The sequence below is a fragment of the Bubalus bubalis genome, chromosome 9 (genome assembly GCF_019923935.1).
Source record: "Bubalus bubalis isolate 160015118507 breed Murrah chromosome 9, NDDB_SH_1, whole genome shotgun sequence".
NCBI classification, from domain to species: domain Eukaryota; kingdom Metazoa; phylum Chordata; class Mammalia; order Artiodactyla; family Bovidae; genus Bubalus; species Bubalus bubalis.
The window spans coordinates 48,185,781-48,199,001 of NC_059165.1; the positions used below are offsets into that span (position 1 = coordinate 48,185,781).

General features: G+C 46.0%; 1 protein-coding gene across 1 annotated transcript in view; it reads left to right on the plus strand.

The window, feature by feature from the left end:
* The window catches only part of GLRA1 (glycine receptor alpha 1), a 50,128-nt gene extending 40,454 nt beyond the window's left edge, over window positions 1-9,674 (plus strand). Inside the window, exons 8-9 of the mRNA XM_044948708.2 lie at window positions 3,003-3,149; window positions 9,384-9,674. Coding sequence (XP_044804643.2) covers window positions 3,003-3,149; window positions 9,384-9,674 — 438 coding nt within the window. The remainder of the gene's footprint in view (window positions 1-3,002; window positions 3,150-9,383) is intronic.
* The last annotated feature ends 3,547 nt before the right edge of the window (window positions 9,675-13,221 follow it).

Consider the following 13,221-nt stretch of genomic DNA (forward strand, 5'->3'; position numbering starts at 1 on the left):
TCTTACTTGGGGTACATTTAGCTTCTTTGATGTGTACATTAGTGCTTTTCATCAAATTTAGGAAAATATTGGCCATTATTTGTTCAGATATTCTTGCTGCTTTTTTCTGTCTCTCTCTTCTTCAGAAATACCCATCAAACACAGGTTAGTCCACCTGATGATTCCCCCACACGTTTCTGAAGTGAAGTGAAGTGAAGTCACTCAGTCATGTCCGACTCTTTGCGACCCCATGGACTGCAGCCCACCAGGCTCCTCCCTCCATGGGATTCTCCAGGCAAGAGTACTGGAGTGGGTTGCCTTTTCCTTCTCCAGGGGATCTTCCAGACCCAGGGATCGAACCTGGGTCTCCCGCATTGCAGGCAGACACTTTAACCTGTGAGCCACCAGGGAAGCCCACGTTTCTGAGGCTCTGTTTATTGTTCTTCATTCTGTTCCTGAGACAAGATAACCTCAAGTTCACTGATTCTTTCTTCTGTCCACTCAGACATGTTCTTAATTCTCTCCAGTGAAAGTTTCAGTTCAATTATTTTACTTTTTAACTCTAGAATTTCTGTTTGGTTCTTTTTTGTAGCTTCTCATACTCTACGTAGTGAGACTTTGTTCCCATACTTTTCTTTAGCTGGGTAGCCAAGGTTTTTTTGGTTCTTTGAACATATTAAAAATATAACTGATTTAAAGTCTTTGTGTATGAAGTCCAATATCTGGGCACAACCTTTTTTGACTGCATTTTCTCCTTTGTATGGGCCTGACTTAATCAATCCAGGCTTCTATAACAAAGTACCATAAGCTGGGTGGCTTATAAATAGCGTAAGTTTGCCTCACAGTTCTGGAGGCTGGAAATCTGAGACCAGGGGGCCCGGGTAGTCTGGTTCTGGTGAGGATCGTCTTCCAGTTACAAACTGCTGACTTACTGTTGTATCCTCACAGGGCAGAAAGACAGCAAGCTGGCTCTCTGGACTCTTTCTATAAAGGCACTACTCCCATTCATGAAGGCTCCACTCTCGTGACCTAATTACTTCCCAGTGATCTCATCTCCAAATACCATCATATTGGGATGAGATTTCAACATACAACTTTTGGGAGGACATAAACATTCAGTACATTGCATTCACCATACTTTATTATTTCTTTGTATATCTTAAATCTTTTTGATAAAAATTATACATTTACATGGAGAAGGCAATGGCAACCCACTCCAGTACTCTTGCCTGGAAAATCCCATGGATGGAGGAGCCTGGTAGGCTGCAGTCCATGGGGTCGCAAAGAGTCAGACACGACTGAGCAACTTCACTTTCACTTTTCACTTTCATGCATTGGAGAAGGAAATGGCAACCCACTCCAGTGTTCTTGCCTGGAGAATCCCAGGGACGGAGGAGCCTGGTGGGCTGCTGTCTATGCGGTCACACAGAGTCGGACATGACTGAAGCGACTTAGCAGCAGCAGCATACATTTACATAATATAATGTGACATATCACTGAGCCAAGCAGTTTAAAACTTTGCTGTAGCCTTTACTTTCTGCTTATTCAGAGTTGACAGCTAAGAGCCTTCTCAAGTCACCCCGGACATGCACATAGGCCTAAAAATGCACATTGGTTCCCAGGAATATCTCATAGCTTTATGGACAGCTCATTCCCCAAGTTTTCCTTTTATTCTTTTTGATCAACCAATTGTTTGCCTCAACTGTTACCAACTGCCTGAGGCTGATGTAATGTTCAACACTTGCCAATGATTGTTTTCAACAAATGCCCTCAAGGAAAAAGCTGCTCACTTTGGGACAGCTCCAAGTCAGGTCAAATAAAGACAGCCTTGTGAGTGGTCTCTTTCCGAGAACCATAAAACAGGTCAAATAACAATTCCCTGAGAACACAGCTTTAAAGAAGCTCCTACTCTCTTCTGCCCCATCCAGTGGCTGTCAGGATACTGGTGTTCACTGTGCCTGCAGGCTGTTGCTTTACAAGACTAGCACAGAGCCACACATGAGGCGATGGGAACAGGGCAACTTAAAACATCACAAAGGAAATAAAAGCATACATCCACAGAAAAACTTCAGTTCACAGCAGCATTATTCCTAATAAGAGCCAAAAGCTAGAAGCAATCCAGATGTCCTTCACTGATGAATGGATCAATGATATGTGTTATACCCACACAGAGTACTATTATTTGGCCATAAAAAATAAAATACTGACATATGCTATGATATAGATGAATATCGAAAACATTATGCTAAGTGAAAGGCCACATATTGTATGATTCCATTCACATAAAATGTCCATGATTGGAGGAAGAGAATTGGGGGAATAAGGAAATGATAGATAAAAGATAGTAGATTCCTTTTGGAGGTGATTAAAATGTTCTAAAATTGACTATGATGATGATTGTATATAATTGTGAAGATATAAAATCATTGATTTCTATACTTTAAATGTGTATGATACATGAATCATATCTCAATAAAGCTGGGTTATTTCTAATGCCATGAAGCCTGCTGTTCTTACTGGGATTCAACTGATTTTCCCAAATAAATGTTTACAGGATTGCTGTTAGACTTTAATTAATTAACAGAGTTTGGAGAAAAGCTGGTTCTGACCATTTATAGAGTCCTCACTGCCTTTTTGCAGGGGGAGAGTTTTTGAAGATCTTGCTCTGCCATTCTCACTGACATCCTCCACTTACTTTTACCATTAAGTAAAAATTCTCCTATCACCTTAAATCTGAACACCACATTCTATTCCATCAATGACAGAATGATGGACACACCATCCCCCTTCTCTTTAGGGCTCTTCTAGGCACCATGTTCTTTTTTTCTCAATATTCTGTCCAGTCTTCTTGATGAATTTCCCATCTGTTTCCTTCTGTACCCTCCATACTAATATTCCAGCTGAAACAACAGAAGATGATGGGGAAGGGGGTTTCTAAGGAGCAGAAAACATTCCTCCACACTCAATATTTCACTCTGTTCTCTCCTCATCTTCCTGTGTTCTTCCCCCTACCTCCACCCCAGGTATCGTATGTGAAAGCCATTGACATTTGGATGGCCGTGTGCCTGCTTTTCGTGTTCTCAGCCCTGCTTGAGTATGCCGCCGTCAACTTTGTGTCTCGGCAGCACAAAGAGCTGCTCCGATTCAGGAGGAAGCGAAGACATCACAAGGTAGGCCTTTGGCTCAATGCTGGTGGTAAACAGAAGAGTTCCAGGAAACCTTGTCTTATGATACTTGTTTTCCTGTATCATTCTTCTCAGTGGATAAAGCATGCACAAAATACAGATCAAAGTCCCACAAGTCCTAGTTTCTCCTCCCATAAATAAAGCCCTGATTGGGTTTATGGGCACTCATTCTTCTAACACTAATAACACTAATTATCAGGTTACACTTGAAGACAGAATTGATGGAGCAAACACTGATGGGGCCAAGATAGAAACTAGCCATAAACCCAAAGCATGGAAGGCTGCAGGATGTTTGCTGGTGTTTTCTATGAGCAGGCTGCACTGTTTCAATGGGCCTGATTCCAGCAGCAATTGGTATCACAGAACATGAGATCTTAGAGTAGAATGTCCAGTTTCCAGGCCTTTGTTTCCTACCTTCAAGAAAAGACACGCTGCACAGTCTTCCCCTGGAGTGAATTCTCTTTCCTTATGAGAGACAGAATAAAGAAATGCTTTGAAATTAAATATTAAAGTAGGCATTTAAAATATGCAAATAATACCAAATTTATCTTGTCATTGCTGCTGCTGCTGCTTCTAAGTCACTTCAGTTGTGTCCAACTCTGTGCAACCCCATAGACAGCAGCCCACCAGGCTCCTCTGTCCCTAGGATTCTCCAGGCAAGAACACTGGAGTGGGTTGCCATTTCCTTCTCTGTATTTTGTCATTAGGGTTATGAAAAGAAAATATTACATTACTATATACTTGAAAAGTTTGAGTCCTAATGAAGAAAGGCAGTTAAAAAAAAAAAAAAAAGGAAAAGAAATACTTGGCAGGGACTTCCTTGACAGTCCAGTGGCTAAGACTCCATACTTCTATTGCAGGGGGCTGGGGTTCAATACCCAGTCAGGGAACTAAAATCCCATATGCTTAAGATTCTACAAGCCATATGGTGAAGCAAAAAAAACACAACAAAACAAAAAAACCTGGCAGACCACCTCTGAAAAGTCACCAATCTCTGTTAACTCTGTGGGAGCAAAGTGGCTCCATACCCAAGCCTGTAACCACTCCCCCAGGAGACCTTTCTCCTAGGGATCGGAGGACTTGCTTTTCTCTCCAGTCTCATCTTCACGTCACTTTTCCCCTTGCTCTCTGAGCACCATCCACACTGGGTTTTTTCATAGTTCCTCAAACACACACACAGGACTTCAGGTGTCTTGTTCTCTCCACCCAGGTTGCTCTTCCAGTGGACCGGTTGCTCTCCAGTGTACTTTGCTTGGTATGAACCTGCTCATTTTCCAGTTCTCAGCTATGGCACCTTTCCCTGATACCCTAGTCAAGGTGCAGGCCCTGTATTGAGGTGCTGATGCCAGGCTGTTAAGTGTGATCATGCAGGTTGTATCCAAGGGCCCCCAGCCAAGGAAGCTCTCTTCTCTTAGGTCCTGCCCTGGCGTGGACTGTATCAGCCAGAGGAAGTGATCCCAATTCAGACACCCAGAGCAGGGGGGTACCGCTAGTCTGATATGCACAAAGACACTTTATTGTCAGCCAAGACGATACTCAGTTTCTTTCCTTCTATACACAAGTTATAATTACAATTCAATCAGGGGTTTGTTTCATGTGAACCATCCACTGAATGGTAAGTTCCATCAGGTCAGAGACCACATCTACTCTAGCTCAGTACTACTGATACAGCCCTGGTGTTTACCACAAGGCCTGATAGATAGTGAATGTGGAATAGGAATTTGCTGAACAAATGCACAAAGGGATAAAAAAAAAAAAAAAAACTAATGGAATAAAAAAAGGAGACCCTGCAGACGGAGAGGCTGCCTGGGAGCTTTTCCAGCTACAGATGAGGGCAACCAAGAACTCAAACACTGGCCACACCACACACCTAGGCCCTACCTGCCTTAGACTGACCTACTGAAAGCAGCTGTCTACCCAGCCACAAGAGCTGGGACAAAGGACTCTGCCTCTTGAGTTCTCTTTGCTATGTGATTTTCAGCTAGCCTCTTCTAGGGACCAGCATCCACATCTGTAAAATGGGCACAATGGGGGACTGGTGAAAGATGAAATCAGATCCCAACATAGCTTTAAGTTATGTTCCTGCCACACAAGTACCAGGAATTAAAACGATCCAAAGGCACACATTTCCCTCAGTATGTTTCTTAAACATCAGCAATCTGATTCAATTAACTTCTAGCAGTTTACCGCAGGCGGCAGGCAGACGTTCCGAGACAGAGGCTGTCCATGAGAGTTAGGATAAAAGCTGCACTGGAAGACGGAAGCAAACATCTTGGGTGCAGCTGGCCAGACAGGACTTCTTGAAAGATCCTGGTTTTAGTCTTTCCATTACTGTCCATCAGATACCTAGCCTCTGATTCTTAACACAATCTAAGCAAGGAACTGACCAAACACAACTGTCTCTGAGATTTACTTCTATTTTCCCTTTTCCCCAACCAGGGGCTAGCAGCTTTATGCATTTCCCTCTGCAAAAAGAATGTCAATATTTATCACAGAGATGCTTACATGGGAAGACTATGTCCAAAATACTTGACTGGTACCAGGTCACTAGACTGTGCCTGGCATAGCTCCAGCAGGCATTCTGTGCATGGACTAAAATATAAATGGAGCCCCTTGAAGATATGTAACGTTGTGGGACCTATAGTGTTTGCAAAGGTTGCCTCCACCCTTGCCAAATGCCTACCAGTTTTACGTATTAGAGGAAAACAAAAGCTCTGTCTCTGGCCAGGTAAAATGTGAATAAGGCCACTGTGCAGATTTGATCAGATTCCTCTGCTGGGTCCCTTCCTCATTCTCTCACAGCATGTTGGTTCTGGAAGAGCTCTCAGAGAGGGTCCCATCCAGTCCTCCTGTGCAGATGAGGACAAAGAGGAGGGGAAAGTGACCAGGATCTTGGAGGCACTGATGGGAAAGATACAGAGGCCTTCCAAGACCCACGGCTGATCTCAGAAAACACTGACCACACACCACCAGCTACTTATCTGTTCATCAGCGTCTCCATCCTGAAGCAGATAAAAATAGCCCTGCATTTATTAGATCTTAAATAGGAACGAAGATTTACCCCAAGGCAGAGGCCAAAAACTAGTAGCTAGAAGGTCAGATTTGCCATGCAAATATCTTTAAGTTCACCAGCAGTATCTTAAAAATCTGGAATGAAGTGCCAGCATTCAATGCAGTGCCAGTGATTACACTTCCAGCTTCACTCAAAACATCACAGCCTCTGGTCCCTCTGGATTCACATCCCACATGGTACAGGCTCACTGCAAATGCCTTTAGGTAAGGAACGCAGTCCACGGCCCCAGTTCCCTTCATCACTGTCTCTCCTGCCTGGCCCCTGGTGTGCATCTGAATTAGTGTGACCTTGTGCCCACAGGCTCTGAACTTGGTACAGATGTCAGAAACTGAAGGCGCAGAATCGGGCTTACCATAAAAAACAGCTTACTTTGGAGTAAGGCCCTGTGGATGTGGCTTGCAGGCTGGCCGTACATTAGCTTGGGCTGCAGAAACCTCCCTTTAGCAGAAAGTTTGCAGAGGGGGTTTTAAGCCCCAGATGGTGAGTGAAGAGGAACTAGCCACATGCCTGAGTTTCTCTGAGCCCATCATCTTGGCCAGGCTCCTCGACTCCCACCACCCTCCCATGTTACCTCATTTGCTGGGCAGAAACCATCTGGTCCTCGAATTCCCCAGCCAGCCTCATTAGTCAGATTATTAGGAAACCTCTGTGAGCCCGACTGGGCAGGCACACTACCAACCTCCCTGGCTTCGATCGGATTCCCCCTGTTCCAGTCCCGCGCAGCTCCAGATGCAGTTGGGCATTCGTTGGCTGCCATCTGCTGGCTCGAATAGGAATAGCAGGCTTTGTCCAGTTATCTCTAGGGAATTTCCTTTCTCCTGGATACAATGTAAAATTGATCACCTTCTAACCAGATGAGGCCTCCACACATCCATCCCCTCCCCACTCTTGTTTAACTGATGAAGAAGGCAGAAAATAATTTGCCCAAAGCAATACAGAAAGTTAATTTTGAGTCTCCACCTGCATAACTAGAGCCAAGCGAAAAAACATTTTCAATCACACCCTCCTCTCACCCTCCCCGCCCCCCCCACCCCCGCCCCGCATTGCTACAGTGAGTGATAAACAAGATTGTCAGACCCAACCCCGCTCCCAGGCACAGGGTCCAGTCACTTGGCCAGCTTCCCCCAGTCCTCTCCTCAGTGCTGGCACAAGCCCTCTACTGTTGTCCTTCCCACAGAAAAATACTGGTTGAGCACCCATCTGCCAGGTACTGGAGCCCACCTTCTTACCCTCACTTCCTGCAATGAGGGTGTTGGACCAGATTCACTCGTTTGTGAAATATGTCTTGAGCATTCATATGTCAAATCCTCCAGGTGCTAGGAATACAACACCATTTTAATTTAAATTAATTTAAAAAAAAAAAAAAAAGGAAGCTGGGACAGACTGGATATGCAAGTAAACCATTTGGTCAACAAACATTTGCAGAGTTTTGAGCTCCTTCTCAGGAAATATATTCATATGTCTAGTGTTGAGGGTGCAGTGAGCATGATGCGCTTTGCCTTTGCCTTCAGAGAGCTTACACTGTAATGAGAGAGACAGATGTTAATCAAGGAAAACAATGCGATAGGAGATTTAAAATAAAAAAGGAAAAGCCGAGAATCCTGATGTATGGATCACACATCAGGGACACTGAGCCTAACCTCAGGCTCAGAGAAGGCATCTGAGTAGGAATTAGTTCAGAAAAGAAGGGGCTGGAAGCAGGGGCAGGGTTGGGAGAGACAGACTCAGCAGAGAGAACCACCTGAGCAGAGAACAAGAGGAGTGTGGCACTTCCCAATAGATGGAAACACCACAGGGCACAGAAAGTCAAACGGAGCATCCACAGACGGGCAATCCAGGTCATCATGTAAAGCTTTTAATTATCCTCAAGTCAGTGGCAGCCTATTAAGAAAGTTCTAAGCAAAGGATGATGGATAAGATCCATGTCATAACAACCCAGAGGGGTGGCAAGGCTGGGGGAGATGAGAGGCCGAAGGGAAACGAGGCTGGAGGTCATCACAAGCCCAGATGAAGGCCCAGGCTGGGGTGGCACAGGCAGAGCTGGACAGACACCAGGGCCCCCAGACTGCCCTGCACAGGAACAAGCAGAAGACAGAGCAGCTGCCCACAAAGCGCTCACTCTCAAGTCAGCAGTGTGGGCCGATAAAGCCCCCCAGAGCCACACACTGAATCAGCAGCTCAGCAAGACTCTGAGGACCATGTCAGAGCTCACAAGGAAGAACCACAAAGCCAGATGTGATGCGAGCAGGCAAGAGTGTCTCCTCAATCCAGACGAGGAGAGGGGGAAGTGAAGTGGGTCAGGCAGCAGGCGCTTGGGTAGTGAGCATGCAGCCAGGAGGTGGGAACGCACGAGTGATGGCTGAAAAACGTGCAACGCAACAGGCAGGTGTGCAGAGCACAGGCAGGGGAGGCGGGGAGCCTGGAAAGGTAAGTTGGAGCCAAATGATGAAGGGCTTGAGAAACTCCAGATGAAAATCTTGATAAAAATCCAGAGCCTGTCTGAAGTCACACCTGCCAGGGATACAGGAACATGGAGGTAAGAGGCAGCTGTGGTCCCTGGGCTTGCAGCCCTTGCTCGCTCCTGATCCATTCACTCTCTCCCCAAACCCACACACAGAAACCTGGGGGATGGGGTGGGGGAGAGGGCAAGGAGGCAACAGAGGCAAAGCAGGGGATCTTTCCAAATTGTCCTCTGGGTTTCTGATAAAACGGCATTCAGAGTATCTGCTCGGCTACAACTTCTGATGATCGAAAAGCATCTTAAAGGAGTGGAGTGAATCTTATCCCCACTTAAAGGAAAAAAACGAAATTAAAAACCCTGAGAGTCACAGGAAGATGTCTTCTGAGGAAGTGACCTGCCCAAGGTCATACAGCCACAGGTGACTGAGCCAAGGTCACTGAGCAGGTCTCAGACACCACACCACACAACTATCCCCTGGTTTGCATCTGTTTCGGCACTTGATGGCGCCCCTCTATAAGGCATAACTCCCCAGCCAGCCACAGAGCCTTCAGGGGCCTGGAGTGGTGCCGTCTGGGAGGCAGGGCGAGCCAGATGGGCACGGCCTGGCCCCCAGGGGAGTGCCTGCAGGGAGGGTGCCCAGCCCCTGTCTTATTTTAAGTAGAGCCCCATGTTGAATCTGTTCCAGGAGGATGAGGCTGGAGAGGGCCGCTTCAACTTCTCGGCCTACGGCATGGGCCCAGCCTGCCTTCAGGCCAAGGACGGCATCTCTGTCAAGGGCGCCAACAACAGCAACACGACCAACCCCCCTCCGGCACCATCCAAGTCCCCGGAGGAGATGCGAAAACTCTTCATCCAGCGGGCCAAGAAGATCGACAAGATCTCCCGCATCGGCTTCCCCATGGCCTTCCTCATCTTCAACATGTTCTACTGGATCATCTACAAGATCGTCCGCAGGGAGGACGTCCACAACCAGTGACGGGTCTGGGCTGGGGGTCGCTGGGAGTGGGCAGAGTGGGAGGGGCACAGGAATCTGAGGGCCGGAGGAGGAGGAGGAGGGGAAGCGAGGTGCGTGTGCGCCGTCTCTCAAATGCGGCGATGCATGGCTCAGAATGTGGCACTATCTATTCAACCTCGGGTGGGGGTGGCACGGGGAAGGAGGGGTTTTTCTAATAAGGGAACTGAGAGGCGGGGAGGAAGGGGAGGGTTCGGGGTGGGCGCAGCAGTGGGGAGTGGTAAAATCCACTTTCAAAAATTTGAGTCCGTGGGCTGTGCAGTTTTCCTGTTTGGAAGGAGAATACAGTCTGCCCCAGAGCAGCAGCAAAGCCATGTAATATATATGATATATATTCATGCTTAATATTAATGCAAAACCACAAGAACAAAAGACTTGTTTCTTAACCTATCAGCCTAGTAACTGCTTAAATTTTTAAAAGTCACAGAAGTGATGGACAATTTTTCCCAGAGTGGAAAACAGTCACAAATCAGCTTGCTCTGGTGTGTCCCACATCACACCCCTTCCAACGCCATCCCTGTCTTCAAGCTGGCCCAGGTGAACTCATGCCGAAAAGCCATTTCGCCTCTGCTTCAAGGGGGCCGTGCGGCCCAGGCACGGGTGGTGGAAATGGGGGAAGGTGGAGAGAGGAGAAGGGGAGTGACTAAAGAGATGGGACGATGCAGAGGTCCAAGGACGGAGAGTCATCTTGACGCCTCCAGGCTGGGGACCTCTCTCAGCTGCCCCTCTCTAGACCCTCTCATTTCTGTGCTTCTCCACCCACCCCACTTACCCTCCACCACCCAGAAATGGCCCCCATGGTTTTTCTCATCATATTGCTAATATGCAATCTTTTTTATGGTTAAAAAAAAAGTAATAATCTCAAGAAATAATATGCAGATAGACTGGGTATAAACAGATGCACTTTTTCAGATGTCTATTTTTTTGGAGAGTGTCTTTGGAATTGCAAGCAGGGATATGTTTGGGAAGGTGGGGTTGCAGGATGAAACAGATGTATTATAATGGGGCTCTACGGAGTGGAGTTTTACGAGGTAAAAGGGCAGTAGTAGGCTGCTGCCGCTTAGATACATGGATACGGGTGGAAAGAAACACTGATGTTTATAAAGTCTGTTCATTATATTCTGACATTTCATATACCACAAAGAACATGGGGAGCTTGGCGGGGGGGAAAGAGCCCATTATATTTTTGTAAATCTTTTTTTGTTTTTCTTTTTGGTGCTTTGTTTAGCTTTAACATTTAGGAAAGTTAGACAAATTCTCTTTCCTTCTAACTCTGAAGTGCCAGAACTATCCCAAGATAGCTAGGGTACTCCAGGGGAAAAGAGGGACTAGGCAGTGGACCGCAGGAGTGGGGGAGCCTGCTCCAGGACACGGATGTTGACAGGTAGGAGGTCTGCAAGGCGGGCCGTGGGATCAGAAGGGAGCTGTGTCTGGCAGCTGTCACACCACTGCACCGGGGACGACAGCACCATTATGTGTGGCATCCTCCCTGCTATGGCCTACAACCAGAATACTGGGATTGCATTTCTTTCTTTGCACTTTTGTGGATCAGAGTGGTAGGCAGTTGACAATCAGTCTGTACTGTGACTTTGGGTTCACTTGTGTCTTTGGAACATCCCTAACTTAGGGCAGGACAGAAGTGAGACACTGGGAACCTAACCCCACCCTAAAGCACCTTCCCCAGGGGAAATGTCTCCCAGTCCCCATGGTGCAATAGCTAATTCCCACAGAGGCCCAAAGAAATGGGTCAAGATAAGGACCCAGAAGTGATTCAGGTCAAGAAAATGGACTATGCAGCCAAAAAAGGATTTGGCTTTGTGGCTTTAATGAAAAAGTTGTTTGCAACCAAGTTCCAAGGTCAATAAATCATTGCCTTCCTTTCTCTTGGCCTGTGTAGACCAGAAAATAAAGCTGTATTCTAGCTTTGGAGGGTGTGGGACGGATCCTGGAATCATTTTTTCTAAGCAGCACTGAGGGATAGGAGCCGAGTGAGTAGGAGTCTCTCATGTAAGACTGCTCATTTCCCCACCATTAACAGGTGTCTGGGAGAAGGCAATGGCACCCCACTCCAGTACTCTTGCCTGGAAAATCCCATGGATGGAGGAGCCTGGTGGGCTGCAGTCCATGGAGTCGCTAGGAGTCAGACACGACTGAAGCGACTTAGCAGCAGCAGCAGCAGGTGTCTGAAGGGGGAAAAGTTAAACAGAGGGATGTGAACAATCACTACCAATTCAAGACTAGAATATCAGACTGTGGACTGCTATTAGCACCTTTCATGAGCACTACATTCACTTTATTTAAGGGAGGTGGTGGGGAAAAACTTAATTTCCAAGTGCAACATGGGTCTCTGGAGAGGCCATCAGTCCCTTTCACTAGCACTTTATTCACTTTAAGGGGAAATCACTTTTAAATTAAAAAAAAACAAAACAAAACTAAAGAACCCCTTCTCTCTACTTGACTCATTATTAGACTAAATTCAACATGTCTGAAGTCTAGGTGAATCAGGCAACAAAGCCACTAGGCCGCTATCAGCAACTAAGACAGCACCAATCACTCTAAGACATTCTGCTTCTGCTCGAACAGCAAAATCACACTGGTGTCCTTACATGAGGAGGTGTCCAGAATCTGTCTGAGACGTGGAAATCACTGGGCCATCTGCCCAACCTCTGCTGGATCCTTGAACTTGACACAATAGTGAATTTGTGTGCCCGCTGGGTGCTGCCAGGTCTAGCTGACAGTGTCCACCAGACAACAGAATTATTTCAAACACAGAAGAGGTGAAATCTTTTCTCAGGCTATTCTAAACATGGTATCCCTCACAGAAAATAAATGTGAGGTGATGCACGATAGCAATGAAAAGAAGAATATGAATTTTAGTCTTGCCTCTAATATGCTTGGGTGACCTTGGGTAAATCACTAAGCTTTGGTTTCTTAAACTATACAATGGGGAGAGTGTCACAGGTGATTTCTAACTCCCTCCTAGCACTGACTGTTCTATGTGTTTGAACTGGTCTGTAGGAATTTCACGCATCAGAAAGTTTAATATCATTTTGATTTCTGAACTCCCCAGGTGGCCATGAACATACATATGCACATGTATATAGACACACAATTCTTGTTGCCTTTTATCTTTGGACAATTGGCAGATTTGTTTTTTCCTTTTGCTCTACTTTATCAAAGGTAAACAGTGGTGATGGAAAAGACAGAAATCATTATAATGTCAAAAATCCCTTCATGAATTAGGAATGGAGCATGCTCAAGGAGAAGACATTATCAGTAATGTATAATGTAGTAAGGATTTAGCAATTAATTATATGGATCTCATCATTATAGAAAATCAAAGTAGGTAATTTAGGCCATTTTTTTTTAGATGGCTCTAATAAACAGGGCAGTATTGTCTTAATTTCCTTTCAATTTGCTCACAAAGGACATCATGCCCTGGGACTATGCATGCCAAGTGCTAACGTCAAACTGATTTAGGTGTTAACAAGTGGTTTACTGGTTTTCAAAC